The 19,468-nt window shown below is 44.1% G+C and overlaps 3 protein-coding genes across 6 annotated transcripts in view; 2 read left to right on the forward strand and 1 right to left on the reverse strand.

Moving 5' to 3' along the window:
- Positions 1 to 18: 18 nt before the first annotated feature.
- On the forward strand, positions 19 to 5,126 carry FCF1 (FCF1 rRNA-processing protein). Its single transcript, XM_069858623.1, has 8 exons — positions 19 to 66; positions 165 to 232; positions 882 to 953; positions 1,227 to 1,375; positions 1,921 to 1,993; positions 2,849 to 2,936; positions 3,387 to 3,481; positions 4,737 to 5,126. The coding sequence occupies exons 1-8, from the start codon at positions 64 to 66 to the stop codon at positions 4,783 to 4,785; spliced, it is 597 nt and encodes a 198-aa protein (XP_069714724.1). The 5' UTR covers positions 19 to 63; the 3' UTR covers positions 4,786 to 5,126.
- Positions 5,127 to 6,419: 1,293 nt separating this feature from the next.
- The window catches only part of MLH3 (mutL homolog 3), a 140,653-nt gene continuing 127,604 nt past the window's right edge, over positions 6,420 to 19,468 (reverse strand). Inside the window, exon 6 of the transcript XR_011337552.1 lies at positions 6,420 to 6,436. The gene's annotated coding sequence lies outside the window, so the exon portion shown is untranslated. The remainder of the gene's footprint in view (positions 6,437 to 19,468) is intronic.
- The window catches only part of YLPM1 (YLP motif containing 1), a 38,841-nt gene continuing 28,204 nt past the window's right edge, over positions 8,832 to 19,468 (forward strand). For all 4 annotated transcript variants that reach the window (XM_069858531.1, XM_069858532.1, XM_069858533.1 and 1 more), the window contains exons 1-4: positions 8,832 to 9,852; positions 14,518 to 14,760; positions 15,665 to 15,859; positions 16,944 to 17,686. In XM_069858531.1, the coding sequence (XP_069714632.1) occupies positions 8,884 to 9,852; positions 14,518 to 14,760; positions 15,665 to 15,859; positions 16,944 to 17,686 (2,150 nt within the window). In that variant the 5' untranslated portion in view covers positions 8,832 to 8,883. The remainder of the gene's footprint in view (positions 9,853 to 14,517; positions 14,761 to 15,664; positions 15,860 to 16,943; positions 17,687 to 19,468) is intronic.

Raw genomic sequence — 19,468 nt, forward strand, 5'->3', positions numbered from 1 at the left:
CGTCACCGACCCACCTTCCGGTCGCGCGGTGACGCGAGCGGCGCGGCGGCGGCAGCGGGCGGCATGGTGAGTGTCGGGGGGGCTGGGGCTGGGGGGGGTCCTGGGCAGGACTCGGTCCCGCTCCCGGCCCTGCCGCAGCTCCCGGCGTGTCCTTCTCGTTGCAGGGGAAGCAGAAGAAGGCGCGGAAATACGCGGCGGTGAAGCGCATGATCAGCCTCCGCGACCAGCGGCTGTGAGTGCGGCCCGCGGGGCGAGGGGGGGGCTGCTCTCACAGGAAGGGCCAGAGGTTTGATTCAGACTAGGATGGAGTTTCACCTAAGTAACTGTGTCTCTTTTAAGTTAGACAGAATGTCCCTCTGACAGCGCGTTTTCTTACAGACCGTGTTTTTCCAGGCACAATTTGTTCTTTGGAGATTATAAGGCGTGGTCGTGTTCACTCTAATCTGTGCTGAACGGATGTGTTTTCTTCTGTGATCGCCTCTGTTTGCAGTCTTTCCCTGTCTCAAATGCAAGGCCAGACAGAGCTGGCTCCAAAGCTCCAAATTCGGCAAGAGATTTGACTGTCGTGAAGTTCATGATAGCATTAAAATTAGTCCTTGGAAAGTAATATAAATTTTCCCAGAAACCTTATGTATATTTTAGTACTACCTGTAAGTGGGAAACATATTCTATGACCAGCTCTTGTCTCGCTGCACACGATTGATGGAGATCACTCCCTCATGTTGCCCAGGCCTGACTGCTTTCTAAACTCTTGTTTTCTTAACTCTAAAAGGAGTCTTAAGAGAGTTTATTTGCCAGCATTTTTGGCATCAAGGGTCCCAGCCCAGGCTTGGGTCACCCTTCCCTGCTGCCTCCCCCCAGGAATGCCTGTTTCCTTGCAGTAATGAGAAGATCCGGGCAAAAGCACGCGTGAAGAAGAAAGAGGACCCGAGTGCGATCAAGGAGCGGGAGGTGTAAGTGCTGCGGGCGCATTGGGGAAGGAGGGCCAGCCATGCTGCAGGCCGCAGCCAAAGACATCTCTGAGCAAAACTGCTTGGGTGGGAAATGGAGCTCCAAACCAAGAAACTGGGCCTGGGAAGCGGCAGGACGGAAACCTAACGGGTCAACCTCCCATGCTGTCTTGCATCATTTCTGCTCATTACCATTCCTTTTTTCTGTGCAAGTTGCACAATTGGATATGTTGTTGATTGCAGTTCACTGATTTGAATTCTCTGTCTTCCCGGCAGCCCCCAGCATCCCTCTTGCTTGTTCTTCCAGTATAATACACAGTTGGGCCCCCCTTACCACATCCTGGTTGACACAAACTTCATCAACTTCTCCATTAAGGCCAAGCTGGACCTGGTGCAGTCAATGATGGACTGTCTCTACGCTAAGTGTGAGTGTCTGCATCACTCGCAGCTTCTTCTGGAGCACATAATGCCGCAACATGCTTGTGATGTGCTTTTGTCAGCCTTATAGCACTAGCTGAGGATAAGAGAAATCTTGTGAAAATGAGACATGCTATAACCATCAAGCTTATTGTTCATGGCTGTGGTAACCCTGGAACTGTGTCTGGTTTCAGTCAACGGTCTTAAATGCTAATCTCAACAAAGGTAAAGCGTTGGTAATTTAAAAATCTAAAATTACCATGGCATGGTCAAACACAGTGGCTCTACATTTCATCACTTTGCAACCTTGTCAGTTCTCGTAAGTTTAAATCTAAGTAATATGTTATGGAGTTCCATGATAGTTCCTAGGCATGCGAGCAGTCTGTAGGGGTCTGTATAGAAATACCACTTGTAGAATCATAGAATAACCAGGTTGGAAGAGACCCACCGGATCATCGAGTCCAACCATTCCTATCAAACACTAAACCATTCTCCTTAGCACCTCATCCACACTTGCCACTTGGTTTTAATACAGGCGCTTTTTTCTGTGTAGGTATTCCATGTATTACAGATTGTGTAATGGGTGAAATTGAGAAGTTAGGACAGAAGTACCGTGTGGCATTAAGGTAGGTGCAGAGCATTCTTCACTGTTTCTGGAATGTAATGTTTAATATAAATAAATGAAAAGCACTTTCCATTATGGTACCCTTGCACTAGAGAGTGCTTAGGTTGTTGCAGAAACCCAAACTTGGTTTTATTTCTCTGGCTGTATGAGATCGGTACAAGGCTCAAGTTTTAGATTATATTTTTAAACTATATGGTAAATATGAGTGCACAATATTGATCTGTAAATCTTTATTTCCCCCCTAAAACTTTCAAAATAACACTTCCTCCCATTTCTCAAAATTATATATATTTGTTTAAATTATAGAAAAATCTAAAATAAATAAAGAAGTGACCTAAGTCTTGTGGAACCTTTCACTTGTGCCTCATGTTATTCCTGTAGGAGTAGGTAGCACATACTGACAATCTAGAGTCATATTATGTAGTCCAGTGTAGTTTGTGCTCACCAGGTGTGCAAGCCAGATGTATTGTTCTTTATTTTGGCCTGTTGCATTGTAGAGTATCCGAATGCTCCCCTAAACAGGTTCAATGTTCACCTTTAGGGAGGTATTCCTATATGCATGCTATGAAAGATCAGATACTAGAAGTTGTCCTAGTTCTTCCGAGATACTTGGTTTCTAATTACTTTAATAGACAGTCCAGAGCCTAGCATTATGGGGATGTTGAACCCACCTAACAAGTACTAAGAAATACTTAACTTATAATAATTAGCCAGACAGATTGCATTCTTTTTTTTTGTTCCTCCTTCAGCCCTTGTTTTGAGAATAACATGCTGCATATTGCAGAAAGGGGCGTTTCTGTTTTTCCATGCTGTCACTGTACACTGTGCTCTGATACTGCCTTTCATGTCCCCACAGGATCGCCAAGGACCCTCGGTTTGAACGCTTGCCATGCATGCACAAAGGAACCTATGCAGATGACTGCTTGGTGCAGAGGGTCACTCAGGTATTTCTGTTTCTGGAATTTTCTATTGTGTGCTAGTATACTAAAAATCCTGAATCCTCCTAGTTACTCATGACTTAAATTTCCCACAAAGTAACTGTAAAACCTCATTAAGGGCCAGTTTCTGTCTCTAGCACAACTTTATTTGAAACAAGGTATAGTCTTCCCTAAGCATTTGTGTTGTGGAAGACAACATCAAGAAGCACCTCAGATGGGAAAGCTGTTAGCTGGGAAGGTGGGGCAGACACTGGATATTTCTACCAGTGCATTTTGATGAGCGGAAGGGTGTTAATAGTCTGCTGTGGAGTTCCGTGCAAGTCCTAGTAGTGCCTCACTCAGAACTCGTAGCCCTCATGTGTTAAATGAGCTTGTTTGAATAGAAGCTTTAGCTCAGCTTTGTCTCCTTTCTGTGGGTTCACTGGTGTTGGATCTGACTCCCCTCTTTTTTTGCAGCACAAATGTTACATTGTGGCCACAGTGGATAAGGAGCTCAAGCGGAGAATTCGAAAAATCCCAGGAGTACCTATAATGTATATTTCCAGGCACAGGTAAGGGACATCTAACAGGGATGAACATTGCCTGGCAGAATCCTTGGCTGACAGGGACTCTGCCACTGCAGACTTCTCGCCTGCATTATCTCTAGTGCAGGTCGCAGTAAAGGGCTTCATGTTTGCACAATAGTAGAAACACAGCTGCTGCTGGGAAGGGACTGGTTGCAGACCCACTTCTATTCAGTCCTCACATTCACTTGGTTTTACCTGGAAAATTAGTTTCCTTGGAGACCAGTGTTTCCATAGATAAGTTTTGCTTACCACCAGCAGCAACAGAGCATGCAGGCAAATGCATTCTATGGGTTCTTGAGAAAAAGAACTCTTCTTGTTCCGTATTGTGTTCGGTAGCTTTGCGTAGCCTCAATTAAGAGATTAGATTTGCTTCTTAGCTAAAAAGCAAGCCAGCTTGGAAGGAGGCTAGTGCAGCAAGTGCAATGCAACAGATCAACAGATTTTTTCAGTACCTGCAAGTACTGGCTCACTTCAATTTTTTTAGTGTGCGACAGGACCAGTGATCTACTGTAAAAACACTTAAATTAATCTCCTCTTACTTCCAAAGCACTCATAAAGCCTAGACTAAGAAGACTACTCACCTTTTCTTGTTATATTCAATGTTTTAATATTCCTCCAACATAATTTACCTACCAGAAGATTTATCTTCCTTAGAACCTACACCAAATTGTTTCACAATGTGGTAGATATGTCTGGTAGCATGGTAAGGAGAGAAGTTGGGACACGGAGGGAAGAGGGCCAAAGGCTTCAGATGGAATGGGATTGATGCTAGAAAGCAGACAATTGTGCTAGCAGGGGAGACAGTGAGTCTTGTAATTTGTGTCAGAGCTTTATGTTAGAAATTAGCAGGTTGATTGCTATAAATATGTAAAGTCTTAACTGATCTGTAATTAGAATATGGCTCAAGGTTTTTCTCCCAACACACTGTGGCCATGAATCGTAGGTTGAATGGCCAAAGTTTTATTCTCCATGGTGATCTGCTCTTAAATCCTAAGTCAGATCTCACAAAACCACAATTTTTTTCCTTCTCTGGAGAAGGTGGAGTTTTGAGATGCCAAATTTCTGAGTTTGAGGTGAAGGATAACACCTTATGAAGGCTTTTCACTTTCAGAAGTAGTATTTTTCCTCCTGGGGATCTGAGCTGCAGACAGAAATGCAACAAAGCTGCAGACTGTTGCTGCATGGGGAAGGGACCAGTGGGGAGTAGGTTGTCTTCATAGGTCTTCCCTTTCTTTCTCAGATACAATATTGAGAGGATGCCAGATGATTACGGAGCTCCTCGATTCTAACCTGTCCAGCCAACCGACTGATGCCAGGACTCTGAGCCAGGATAAATGTCCTTCTGGTTCCAGCCCTCCTGCTTTCTTTTTTTGCTGGGACTATGCTCTTAGGACTGTGGGGGACATTGGACTGACTTCATAGCCTTGATCTACAAAAAAGCTACTTGGAAGATTCTGGTTTTATTCATTCTTGTTCTGACTTGGCCTGATTACCTACAACTGGGAGATGAAAAAGGATGGCAGTGCCCAGAAGATGCCTAAGTCTCTCTTCATTGGGATCATTGGATAAAGCAATTTTGGCATTTTGAATTAAATATTGGTGATGCAGCTCTAAGAATGAAACCACAGAAGTTCTAGAAATTTCTCAATGCTGCACCTGTAGCAGCACAAGTATTCCTCTTGTATTCCCTCACACCTGTCCCACGAGCAAATCAGAATCTGCTTTCTGGATGAAAGCCATCAAATATGCACCAGTTTGTGTGCTTTCTCTGACCAGTGGCCTGGAAGATTTTACTTCAGAATTTATGGGCTTTTATTCAACTAAACAATGAATGAAGCTGGGTTAAGCGTCCTGCTAACCCAGCGTCCTGCTATTCCCGTGTCTGTACTGGGTTAGCTGGCTGCTTGGTCCTTTTGCTTAAGTGGAGAGTGATGGTGGGAGAGCAGGGCTGGGTTGGGACAGAACTCTCCCTCTTGTCTGCTTGGCACCTATGCACCTCAAAGCCTTAACCCTTCAGTTTGGTGTCAGGGAAGAGGAGGAAGGTACTGGACTTTTACAAGAAGGTGTCAAACTGTGAAAAGTATTAATGTGGGCTGGGAGCGGAGTCATTGGGGCAATCTGAGCGCTGGCTGCAGATCAAGAGAGCCCCAAAGAGACCTACAGTATTTGCTGCAGGGGATAAAGTAATCAGAGGAGGGAGGGAAGACAAAAGGTTAAGCCACATGGAGAAGTGCAGTGAAAAAGATATTTCAAAGCTCTAACTCTACAGTCTCATGTCTTCTCCACTACTCATTAATTTTTAGCAATATAATTTGATCTTCTGATCTCCGCTTTTCAGCAAGGAGAATTGTCTTAAGAATAAGAGGCAATATGAGGGTCACTGGGGTCAACATGCCGTAGCGTGCTTCCTGGCCACAATGCTAGAGCTGGGATATAGTAGAGGAGACTGAAAATTTATATTCTTGGTATAATTAAGAAAATTTCCAAACTTTAATGGAGCTTTTATCTTGTGGTGCCATACACTGATCCGGGCTGCAGAGAGTAGCTGAACTCAGGTAGATAGAAGTCTGTGTGCTGGGCAGCCTACAGTGAATATAATACCTCTCCTATGCTATTAATTTCCTGTCCTTGGGAAATGCCCTAACATACCACCAGCTTTCTTGCTAGCACCCTGCCTCTACACATATTCCAGGAAACTTTGGGAACACATCAGTCTTGCCCCTTTTACTGTCTCCTTGCCTGCTGCAGGCTCACCTACTAAACTCATCCCTGAAATAAGAACATACTAAGGCTTTCAAAACATAGCCCCTTGCAAGCTATCACAATTGGAGTTTATTTTCTCCACCTTCAGCCAGGAAGAGGCTAGCCAAGAACTCTGAGTTTTACACTCAGTGTATAATTGCACATTTCAAAAATAATATCCTTTAGTTTCTTCACTCACTCCAAGTCACATTTCTTTAAGCTAAATGTTTAAGTATTGTCATGAACGGTTGAAGACCATGTTTAGTCAAATGAGGACTGAGAAACTGTTGTAGGATTAGAGCTCTGTAACTAGGTTTTTAGAATAATTCTAGTTTTTAAAGACTTCTTCAAGTACAGAGTTAATTATAACTGTTCCTGTGCAAGTAACTTCACTTGAATTAACTTGAATTGAAGGGAACTGCACAAGAAAGAAAAGGACATTCATGGTAATATTTGGTAGGAGTCTTTCTAGTGCTGGAGAAGAGGTCAAAGACACAATAATATGATGAACTTGGGGAATGCCTGCCAGTAGAATGCCTATTGGAGGGATTTAACCAAAACACATGTACTTAGCATGAACTGTGGGTATGCATCAAAGCAAAAGTGCCTGTTTACTGAAGTCTTCTACTCCCTAAGTTGACATTCCTTCTTTATTTTAGTAACAGGAGGAGGAACCTGGAATAGGCATAAGACTATTCCTAAAGAAATGTTAAGAAGGTTGGAGGATGAACAGCAGATAGAAAGTATTGGCAGTGAGTGAACATATCAGGCAATTCTTTTAAACTGAGTATAATTGGCACGACAGACAAACTTGGTTATTAATTCAAAAAACCTGGTCAGAAGAGAAACACAGGGCAGGAAAGGACCACCTGAGTTATCGAGTGCTTCCCCTGCAGTCCCAGGGAACCCGTGGGCCACACAGTTCACAGGGAATTATGTACTCCATGCACACCATGGCATCCCAAGCTCAGATCCAACTTGCAGTGTGTCAGCAGAGGAAAGATCATTATCTGTAGAACAGGAAGGAGTTTGGTAAGCGAGAATGCTTTGATGTTCCTACAAATGCAGAAGTGTGCTGGTCGAAACCAGAAAAGAAATTCCTTCCTAACCCAGCTCTGGCAGTTGGTTTAAACCTGCACACGAGTCAGATATCAAACAGATGCCTGCAATGTTTCTCAGTAACTCTAGGGAATCCGGCCTCCCCCCTAACATCCTGTCTCTTGCTGTAGCCAGTTTCCATAGCTTCAGAAGGCAGATAAAATGATCAGAAAAGCCACAAAAATAAGGTCTGAAGTTATGTGGAGAATGGGAGAAAATAATTTCTGCTCCTTTCTGGAGGCCACTAGAAGGCCCAAGATGGCTTTAGTGTTACCACTGGATGAAGTGAAGAAACTTAAGCTGTTGATCCAAGATGTGACACTGATTAATTGAGAGAGAACTGAAACGTGGTATGAAATGTGTGTGAAATGTCTATTTAAAAAAAAATTAACTAAAACCAGCATGATGTCATATATTACTGCTACACACTGCAGAAGAATAAGCGGGCATAACGTGGACTTAAAAAGGTTGCTTTAGGACAAGATAACACTGGGTAAAGCCAATGTATCTTGGCTGGCAGGAGTAAACTCTACTACTGGCCAAACCAGATTTAGGTGTTGACAAAGAATTTGTCAAGTTGTTTGGAAGTAACGCTTTCACCTCCTCAGTGTAGGCTGGAAAACAATTACTACTCAGAACAGTAGAGTATAAGCATTTCTTCATACGGGAACTAACAGGTTTCTTCACAGTATTAAGTAACCACAACAAACAAGAAGAATATTGGGAGAAAGCTGCCTGCAGGAAATAACAGTAAGCTGACCACAAAAGAACTGACTTTAAGTGAATTGATCGGGAGGATAAATCAAAGGATGTTTGCAAGAAGAATTCCCTATTTTGAAAGGGCAGACTTTCAAAGGCATAGTCAGAGAGCAAACTGGCCCAAAAAGGTTGGGGATATAAATATTAAGGATGTAAATGATGTGGAGGAGAGGAGGGCTAGAAGGACAAAAGTTTCTGGAATTCCTATTCACTGCAGGAGAAATCTTGGGGGAGCACCACCCTAGACAGAAGAGGATCAATAATCACTTCTAGATGAAAAGATACTAAAGAACAGGAAAGAGTTCTATGTGTATTAAATTAAGATGGTTTTCTTAAAGATTGGCATCTCGTAACTTGAGTTCACACTCTGCTCGAAGCTTTTCTTGTCGATTCTCGGTGTTTTCACCTCTGTGGATCCCGGGAATTTAACACTTCCCAGGAATGTCCTGCGTGGGGGGGGCGGCGGGCGGCCCTCCGGCCTCGGGGCGGCCTCCCGCCCGCCGGGATCCGGCTGCCGGCGCCGCTCTAGCGCCCGCCTCGCACTCGACTGCCCGGGAGGGCGGCGCTCCGGCCTCACCTCCGCCCCTCTCTCCGTGCTCCCTCCCGCCGGCAGCGAGGGCGGTGGCCGCTGGGTGGCGCGCGCCCCCCCAACCGGCGCCGCTCTAGCGTCCCGCTCGCGCTCGACTGCCCGGGGTGGGGGGGAGGGGGCGGTGCGGCTCCGCGCACGCGCCGAGGGCCGCACGCGCCGAGGGCCGCCAGCGCCGCGGCCTCCGCCGCCCGGCCCCGCCATGTACCCGGCCTGGGGCCTGTACGGGGCGGCGGGGCACTACCCGCCGCCGCCCACCTCCATCCCGCCGCCGCCGCTGCCCATGCCGCCCCCCAACGTGCCGCCTCCCGCCGTCCCGCCGATGCCGATGCCCGGCTACCCGCCGCCGGGCCCCGCGCCCGCCCCGCCGCCGCCGCCAGCCGGCACCTCGGGGTTCCTGAGCCTGCAGGAGCAGCACCTGGCGCAGCTGCAGCAGCTCCAGCAGATGCACCAGAAGCAGCTGCAGTCCGTGCTGCTGGGGCCGCCGCCGCCGGGGCCGCCGCCGCCGGGACTGCCGCCGCCGCCTCTGCCCGGGTCCTTCGCCGAGTGGCAGCAGCCGCCGCCGCCCGCGCCGCCGCCCGCCCGCAGCTACCAGAAGCAATTCGCCCACCGCGAGCCCGGCCGCAAGCCGCCCGCCGCCCGGGAGCGCGATGGGGAGCAGACGCCGGGCGGGCGCGGGGACTGGGGCGAGCCGGGCCCCGCCGAGCCGGTGCCGATGGACATGGAGCTCTCCTCGCCGCCACAGTCCCCGCAGGCCGCCCCCCCGTACCCGCCCCCCGGCCCGGCCTTCCTGCCGCCTCCCGCCGAGCCGTTCCCGACCCAGCCGCCCCCAGCGCAGTCCCCGCCGCTCCAGCCCTACCTGCCCCGGGCGCAGCCCTCCCAGCCGCCCCCCTCCTTCTCCGAGCCCCCGCCCGGCTACCTGGAGCCCCCGCCGGCCGCCGCCTCCCAGCCCTACCTGCCGGCCCCGGGCTACCTGCCGCAGCCCCAGCCCTACCTGCTCTCCTCGCAGGCCTCTCCCTCCCAGCCGGCCCAGTCCTCCTCCGTCCCTCCGCCGGCCAAACCCTCGCAGGCCCATTTCCCCCCACCCCAGACGCCCTTGTCCCAGCCCGAGGCCGTGCCGGGGGCCGCCAAGGACGGCGAGCAGCCCGACCCCTCCACCATGACTCCCCAGGTAAGCGGGGGCGCGGGGCACCACACTCTGCCGGTGCGGTGAAGGGTTCTCCGGGAGGGCAGTAGATAAGCTACGCCGTGTTCGCGCGACGCTTAAGGGTTTTGCGAGTCCGGAGGCTCTGTAAAGGCTTCTTTATCCATTGGTGGTCGTCGGGACGTAACAGAGAATCATTCTTTGACAGCGGGACTTGTTTAGGGGAAAGTCTTAGCTCCTGGCTGAATTTAATTCTCTTGGACGGCCTGTTGGTCTCTAGAAAACTATTTTCCAAAGTGCAACATGTGAGAGACCTAGAGCAAACCTCTGTTGACTTCGTACAGTCTGTTGTGAGACACAGCAGCCTGCTAGCTTATTGCTCGTTGCAGATGAGTACCTCTTGTCTTCAGTGGTTTCTTCCTTTAGCATTCTCGTGGGGTCCTGTTTCAGTTGTCGATCTGACGGGTGTAGAATTGTGACTATTTTAATCTTGCCACACATAATTAGAGCTTCAAAAATGTTTCTGTCATAGTACATAGTTCTTCTTTACTTAGACTGACATGTTTTGTGCTACATGTGCTTCATCTTCTAGCATAAAATTGTATGGGGCACTGGAGGGAAATATCAGAATATAAATCTTTTAAAGTGAAAAATATTGTTAATGCCACATACTTTTTATGTGTACAGTAGGGCCAAAATGCCAGCAAAATGTTCACATGCTTCACTTCCTAAATATGAACAGTTCCAGTAGCTTGACATTATTATTCATATGCGTTAAGTTAGGGACAATCCAGTTGCTTGAGGTTAAATGTGCACAGAGACATGCCTGATGAGGTCCTCAGTAATGTGTACGGGTCACATTCACCTAGGCTTTTGCAAGGTTTTGGGGCCAGCTTGTAGAGATCCAAATGCCACAATAAAGCTGAAGTGTGTGCCTTAAATTAACTTCTATTTAAGTTGAAAAGATCTCTGGGCTTTACAAATTGATTTTAGAGTTCTGATTTGAAGCTAAGTTTGCAAAAATCCTGTTGCGACACTTTGAAATCACACTTTAAATTTGATAGTCGTTGGCACACCTTTTCAACTGTATCTGTTGAATTTCATACCAATACAGAAATATATTGGGGAATGATAATTTTTAAGCTTGCACCATGTAACTAATCACTGTCTTGAAAAGCGATGCCTTCAGTTCATTAATTTTACAAAGGGTTTGGACAGTACTAGTTGATCTTTATAGTGATAACAATGGAACTAATTAAATTTTTTAACTACAAACTCAAAACCTTGAAAAATCAGGTGTAGAGAGTGATGTTAATTCCATGTTGAGGCTGCTTGCTGATTTAAATTATTGAACTTGAGATTGAGTAAAACTGTACTTCCTCCCCCCCTCATGTAGCCTGAAATTTTATTAATGTTATTTAATTGTTCCTCAACCACTCTTCTTTTCAGAAGGAGTAATGCTTTATTGTGGTGCACACATAGAAGAAACAGAGTACTGCTGAAGTTTACATTGTCTGGTTTAGGAGTATCCATACAAACGAATTCTATCTTGAGTAGTTTGTTTGTTGTCACACACAATTGGGTGTTAATTCAAAAGGGATGTGGTGCTTTGCTGGTCATAAATTTGTCATAAGGGATACCATTTTGGCTATCTTAGGCTCTTAAAATGAGAGAGGATTTGGAACAAGTCTTTCTCAATAGGAATAGGAAAATCAAAGCATGGTGGTGCTTTCTTGGTAATGATCTTAGAAGCTTAATAGAGAAATACTGTAATTTGTCCTTTATAAGATTCTATTAAGCCTTTGTTTAAACTGGTACTTGAAAACAGTTCTTCCTGTTATCATCCCACAGTAACAGTGGCTACAGTCAAATAGATCAGTGTTTTTCTCTTGACATAGAAAATAGTATGCAAATTGCCGTGAGTTAGTGTTTTATTATTTCCCTTTCCTGTCTAAAAGTAAGATGCAGCTCTTTGCATTGACAATATTGTGAGTTTAGTGTAGTTTCTTACACTGGTGTGCAGTTGGATTAAATTGCAGAGTTCTTATGTTTCTTTACAATCAGATGCGTCTTTTGTCAAGTCCTGTTAAAATATCTGTGGTATTTCATTAATGCTTCACCTGATATTTGGATGCTGTATGCTGCTTTTTATTTACAGTAGTAGACAAGTGTGTGGGGGTGCATCTCTACCCATGAAGATGCATTTGTCTACGTCTGTTAAAGCTACCTTGGCTTTATCTTGTCACCTCTCATCAGACTGCTGCACTCCTTAAAATCCTTCCTTTGTTTCATAAAAGGTGCTAGATCATTCTTTTGCTATCTTTACCAGAAAAGGACTGAGTGAAGTAGTGTTTTGGAGTGGGCTTTGGGAGCTTATAGTGCTGGTTTCAGTGTTCCTTGTACAATGCAACAAGTGTAGTCTCTTGGTCAGCCAAAGGTGGGAAAAGGCATGTGTTGATGCTGGTGTGTTCCATGGAGTTAAGGATTGTAACTGGGCTTGAAGAATGAGAGCCATCGTGAGGAGATAAGCATTCAACTTTCCGCTGTTTTCTACAGCAGTACTTCTGCTTTGCTCAGTCTAAGCTGTAGCAACCTACCTTTCCACTTCTCTCACCATTTTCAGATGAAACTTGCAATACGTATGTCACTGACTTCATCTGCTGCGAAAAAAATAGGTGGTAGGATATTATCATAGTTCCTTGTGTGAACCCCTGGCCATATTATGAGTTTTGGCTCTCTGTCTGATTCGTAGAATGAGGAGGAAACAATGATTCTGTGGACACAGTGATTTTGTGGTAGTCGAACAGGTGCTCACCTGTTGCATGGCATCCAACACTGTCATGGTAAATCACCTTATAATGCCTTTCAAGAGGGGAAAATTGAACCAGCTTTTGTATAGCTGGGAATGCACGCTCCTCCCTGGTGTTGCAAGTTGCACTTCTTGCAACGTGTTGTTGAAGGTTTCTGACATGGTCCATGCTGGAGTGTGAACACACATCTTCCACACGGAGTTATGAAAGCTCTTCTGAGTCAAATTCTTGTTAAAAAGATTCTTTGCAGGAGTTATTACATGGTCAGCATAAAGTCCTAGAAGCAGTCTCTCTCCTTTCATTGACCTCATCTCCAAGGTACAGTTTTACAGAAATATTTTTTTAAACAATACATATCCATGTTTAATTGTCTGCTAGATTGCTACCAGTAGAAAACCTAATTCCGGACTTGAGTGTGAAGTAGGGTTTTGGAGGAAGCTTGCACTTGTTTTACACCTGTTTTAAGATAGGCAGAATGGTTCAGTTTTGTAAAATCTCATCAGGACCTACCACTGTTGTTGTCATCACATTTGCATTTTAAAATGCCTGCATCGTTTGAATTCTTTTCTGTTTCTGAGTGAACTTTTTATAGGTGTCTTTACTTAACTGCATGTGCTTGAATGGAAGGGAAGAACAGAGGATATAAAAGATGTAGAGCAGTCACATATCCTCAGAGGTGTTGGAGTTGACATGGAAGCACAGGAATGGTTGCACCACGTCAGACAGAAGTACAGTATTTTAGCATTCTAACTTTGACAGTGACTAAAAGTAGATGTTAAGAGAATAACTTAAAAATCAAGTATATAGCGATATTTCCCTAAAATATAGGAGCTGCCCTAGCTGTAACTGCTGTCTATTTTTAAAGTGTAGATTTTTCTTCTGTGAGCTTATGGAGCTATATTGAATTCACAAAATTTTAGCACTTGCAGTAGTCTGACAGGGACGTGTCAGGTTAAGAGCCGCCTGTTTTAAATCCGTGTCCTGCTAGTCTGAGTTGATGCTTAATATTTCTTGTATTAGAAGAGATACAGAATTGTCAGTTCCTATTTAGATCTCTTTTAAGATGCACTACTACTTAAGTTTTGAGATATTTACCTTTAGTCATTTGTTCTTTTTGTTGGTGGCAGCTTACAGTGCTTTGAAGCTAGTGTCATCTGCTGTAGTTCTATCTTGAAATACTTGAAGCTGAAAGGATCATCACTGCTTACTTTACTTCGTAAATTGATAATATTTTGTGTGCAACCATATCTATTTACCTCTTCAGCTGCTGAGTGAATCAGAATTAATGAGAATTCAGGTGATAAATAATCCTCACTATATTTTGGTTCCGATTATTCTTTTTCCTTTCCTCAGCCTTTATTCTAAATGTCTCCATCACAATTTCTCAGCTGTTGTTTTCACTCTTACTTGTTCTGTGTTCTCTGTTCATCTTTTTTGTACATTTCCTTCTGTTTCTCTTTACTGCTCCTTTACTCATGCTTATCCTCCATTTTTCCTTCATTTTACCTGTGTTAGTCTTTTGATAAGTACCTGTAGTTTCTAGGAATAAAAAGCACTGAAAATAATAAGTGTGGTGCTAATCACGTCTGTAGTAATTTGGCTTGTTATTTGCCATCTTTCTGCTTCTAGTTATTGTTCTCTTTAGTTGTAAATTTTTTGAAGCAGGAAATAAAATCTGCTATGGGTACTATGCCTCACATAGTGGATTCTGAGTTTTGATTCAGTCTTCTGACGCCCGTTACAGTACAGTTGATGAAGAAGTGAGTTCTCCCTCAAAACAGATTTAGAAACTTGTATAGAGTTTGATCCTTGTGACTATCATGAATTATTTTTTATGGTGTTTCCCATGAAAGCTGTCTTAGAAAATATCTGTCTGTTGTAGGAACAGCAGCAGTACTGGTACCAGCAGCACCTGCTTAGCCTGCAGCAAAGGGCAAAAGCCCACGCTCAGGGACAGCAGCAAATGAAAGGTCCGGTGGTGACAGATGCGTCTGAGCAGAGAGCAAAGTCTGAAGAAGGGAAAATGAGTGCTTCAACTCAGCAGTCTGAACCTCCTCCGCTTAATGAACCACTGCCTTCAGCTTCCAAAGAAGACGAGTCTTCTCTTACATCCACTGAAACTCAGGTATGCTTTGTAAAGCAATGCTACTCCATTTGTTATGCTAGATGGGATGAAAAAATAGGAAAACAGTGCCATCAAGTTCTCATGTACACCGTATAACAATAACTAAATATGGTAAAGCAATCTTAAAAGAACATTTGCTTAGGCTGCACCAATTAAAAAATATACTGCTTGTATATAGTCACCCACACATGCACCAAGCAAATCCAAGCTTGACTCACTCACACTTTCCCCAACATTGTCATCTTTGTCTATAGGAAAAGCTTTGTGATACCCAAGTGTAAAACCAAGTATTCCTCAAGCATGAGGAGTGCTATCTTTAAGACACTATTTCATGATTCCTCTGTGGCAGTTTGTCTGTTCTGACTCCCCTTCTCTCTGTGTGTTATAGTTTGTCTATAAGCCAAGAACTTCACATGGCATATTTTTGTCAGCATGCTTAATAACAGTTACTGTATGGTGGATGGAGGTCACGACTGATGTTTGAACAGATTACTGTAGGGTGGTAGATGACCCTGCAGCTTGTGCTCCATGTCAAAATAGAGTGCGTGGGTTCTTACCAAGTAGCAAAAATAATGCACTTGCAGTTACTTTACCTCATCATGAAGAAGCACTGTTGTCTCATTATGTTTTCTATTAGTAATAGATAACGGATCTACATTAATCTCTCTCTGTAGGTAGTTTATGTTGCCATCAGCCTAACCTTTACATCAGATTGTTTACATTAAGAATAAATGAAATAAACGTTAGCCTTCTGGAAGCGGTGGGTGGCAAGAAAAATGTAATACAGAGTGATAAAATTTAACAACCACTGAGAAAGTTGCTGTAAACTGGATAGAGACCAGGTATGTTTTTCTTCTGACAGAGGGAGCTTTCCTTTATTTAATGTATTTGCCTTTTTCTCTAGCTCAATATTGAACCTCCTGATGACCCTGAGGAAGATTTGAGATTGCAGCAATTGCAAGCAGCAGCAGCTCAATGGCAGCAGCATCCCCAGCACCGAGTGGGATTTCAGTATCAGAGAATAATGCAGAAGCATGCCCAGCTGCAGCAGATAGTACAGCAGTACCAACAGATCATGCAACAACCTCCACATTTACAGGTGAAATGCTAAGGAGATGGAGTTTAATATACTTCCTGGGTGACCTAGCACTCATAGTCTGCTGAAAAACAAATAGTTGAATAATTTGTTGTGGTTGGCTTGTTTGTCTTGCTGCTTGTACTCTTTCTGATTGGGTAGAAGTCTATATCCGTTTTTCCTACTGTCACTCAGCTTCAGAATGAAAAAAAGAATTGGCAGGTGGTGATGAAGCTTTAGTAGGATGAGAAATACAAGCTTTTACACTTGTCGTAAGACTTTTCAGACGTACCTGAGTGATACAGAAACAAAGCTGAACACAATATTGAATTTAATCAGCTTTGTGTGTGTTACTGCTGGAGAACCAGTTCAGAAGAAAGGTCAAGTGAACACATGATTGCATGGAGTAACTTGGTAGCTGTTCTTTTTTACAATATCGTCTAGTACGAGAATAAGTATATACAATGATGAAGTAAACATAGATGTCAAAAATCTGCAGTTAAAGTAGTTAAGAAAATCACTGTCTCACGTTATTTTTGACTCAGTGAAATGAAATAAAAAGTCTTAATAACAAGTTTGGCTAATTATATCAGTGTTGCAATCTTTAAACTTTTAAGTAGAAATTGACCATGTATTAAAGAGTTGAGTCAGCTTATACTATATTGGTGGAGCCTGTACATTAACATTTCTTTGTAGCTTGGGCTGTCTGCTTGTTTTAAAATAAATAAACAAATAAATAAACAAATTTCTGAGTGTGAACCCTAAAAATTTCAGACAAGATCAGGCCATGGATTTTAGGACCTATATCTACGCATAATGAAAGACAGTACCTCCTCGAAGGAAGCTTCATTGTACAAATAAAAAGATCCAGCAGAGGCTTAGAGAAAAATAGTTGCCTTTTATACATAAGTGCCCTCTAGTCATAAAATGTGTAAATTGTCATAATGACTTTAGACATCACAGTTGGTGTTTGCACTTGTTTCAGTGTAGTTCTTCCTCAAGCTTCTGCCCAAGTCAGAAGTTGTGATATTACAAGTGATACTGAAATATGTGGCTCTGAAAATAATGCAGATGGTATTTTGAAGCTATTGTTATCTTCTCATTGCAGACAATGTCAGTGGAGATGCAGCTGCGACATTATGAGGCACAGCAAAAGCAGTTCCAGCAGCTTCATAAAGATTGGGAACGATCAATGAACCAGCAGTGGCAGCATCAGCTTCAAACCTACCCTCACAAAGATCAGCTTCAAGAGTATGAGAAACAGTGGAAGGCATGGGATGAACAGATGAAGGTCACTCAGTCCCATCTACAGGAGAAAGTGAGCTCACTACAAAATCTGAAGAATCAGTATCCTGCAAACGTTTCGCTGCCACCTCCATTTGTTCCATATTCTCAAACCAGTCAAGGTGGCATTCCTATTATGCCTCCAAGTTTACCTTCAACTACTCCTCCACTGGTCCCCCCACCTCTTTCTTCTGTTTCTCAGTTACCCAATTCCTCTGTCCCTTCAGGATCCAGTTCTCAAAGCAGTCAGTCTACTGAGACACCAAGGCCAGCTCTGCTTCCCACCCCTGGTACCTATGCATCGAAAATAGGTAGTTCAACTGTCTATTCACCTTATCATTCTCAAGTAAGTTCATCCTTTGGCTCTTCAGACCATGGAAAGTCTCAAGTTCATCTTGGTAAACAAACTAGCTCTATTTCGTCTGAGCAAGGATGTGGGGAGCTGAAAGCCACCTCTGCAGTGTCTTCAACACATGCACCTACCATGCAGGATAAACCAGTGAGGTCAGGTGGATTACTTCCAGATCCTCCCAGATCAGCACGTTTTGAAGGCCCCAGAGGCCCTAGGTAAGGATGTTTTTGTTGATTTCTGCATATTCCAGGCTACAAGACTTTTAGTGATGTATTAAAAAATGAAACTTCTCTTATTCTCAGATCTTCCAGAGGTTGTGTGAAGTGTGCTTGTTCAGTGGAGACTTTGTTTTTAATGTATATACACCATGCTCTGTATTTATCTTACTAAAGCAAAGATAGATAGATGCCTTTCACCTGAGTTATCTAGAGCAGAATGCTTTTTATTCTAGTAAAATACCTGGGCCCGTTGCACCTTTTTCAATCCCAGAGACAATATCCCTTTTATGAAAATAGGGGAACTGTTGCAAATATTTGATGCATCTTTTCTGTCCTTAGAAGATGACAACTCACACTTGAAAGAGTGATAGTATGTGTGAAGTTATCTAAATTCCCAGCACTTTGTGTATGGTACTTGAAACACAGTTTAAGAAAATATAAAGCAAAAATGTTGAAGAATTGTTTTTAAGGTCTTGCTGTATATGGTAGCACTTTAATATAGGCATTTTGAAAGGAATTCAGGGAAGTATTCAGGTAATTATTCAGTTAAATACACTAATGTATCTAATTACTGGCAATTTAGATGCTATTTAGTTTGTAGAAACAGTAACAACTACTGTGTTTGTAATCCAAGATTTATTGCAGAAAGAAATGAAAATTCAAAGCTGTTTACTTGTGGTGTGAGAGAGTTCTACAGCAACGTAATTGTTGTATTCAGTGCACTTTTCAAAATGGCTCTTTGATAAGGGTGCTTGTCTTAAGTGCAAATCAATGTTTTTCTACATGTGTAGCATTACTTAGCATTCAAACAATTATAAGCAGAGAGAAGGAAAGAAATTAAGATTTAAGTCTTAGGATCCTAGCATTAGGATTCTTTGCCACTTTCCTTTTGTATTATGTCGTGATGGTCTTGGTCTTGAAGGTTGCTGTATTTATCCTTTGGTAAGATACAGTATCAGATGATAAAATAAAGATATGACCATGTCACCTGCCTAGTGGATGAGGGAAAGACTGTGGGTATTATTTACCTTGACTTCAGTAAAGCCTTTGACACTATTTTCCACATCACTCTCCTAGAGAAGCTGGCAGCTTATGCCTTAGACAGGTGTGCTCTTTGCTGGGTTACAAAAACGGCTGGATGGCTGAGCCCAGAGAGTTGTGGTGAGGGGAGCTAAATCCAATTGGTGGCTGGTCACAAGTGGTGTTCCCCAAGGCTTGCTGCTGGGGCCAGTCTTGTTTAACATTTTTATCAGTGATCTGGGTGAGGGGGTGGAGTGCTCCCTCAGAAGCTTTGCAGATGACACCAAATTGGGTGGGAGTGTTGATCTGCTTGAGGCAAAGGAAAGCTGTGCAGAGGGATCTGGACAGACTGGGTGAGTTGGCTGAGGTCAGCTGTATGGGGTTCTACAAGGCCAAGTGCTGGGTCCTGCGTTTGGGTCCCAACAACCCATGCAGCGCTACAGGCTTGGGGAGGAATGGTTGTAAAGCTGTCTGGAATAAAAGGACCTAAGAGTGTGCTGGTCGACAGCTGGCTAAATGTGAGCCAGTGGTGTGCCCAGGTGGCCAAAAAGGCCTACAGCATCTTGGCCTGTATCAGAAACAGTGTGGCCAGCAGAACCAGGGAAGTGATTGTCCCCCTGTACTGTGTGCTGGTGAGGCTGCACCTCAAATACTGTGTTCGGTTCTGGGCCCCTCACTGCAAGAAAGACATTGAGCTGCTGGGGTGCATCTGGAGAAGGGTAACAAAGCTGGTGAAGGGTCTAGAGCACAAGTCTTATG

This window comes from Phaenicophaeus curvirostris, chromosome 5, assembly GCF_032191515.1.
Source record: "Phaenicophaeus curvirostris isolate KB17595 chromosome 5, BPBGC_Pcur_1.0, whole genome shotgun sequence".
NCBI lineage: Eukaryota > Metazoa > Chordata > Aves > Cuculiformes > Cuculidae > Phaenicophaeus > Phaenicophaeus curvirostris.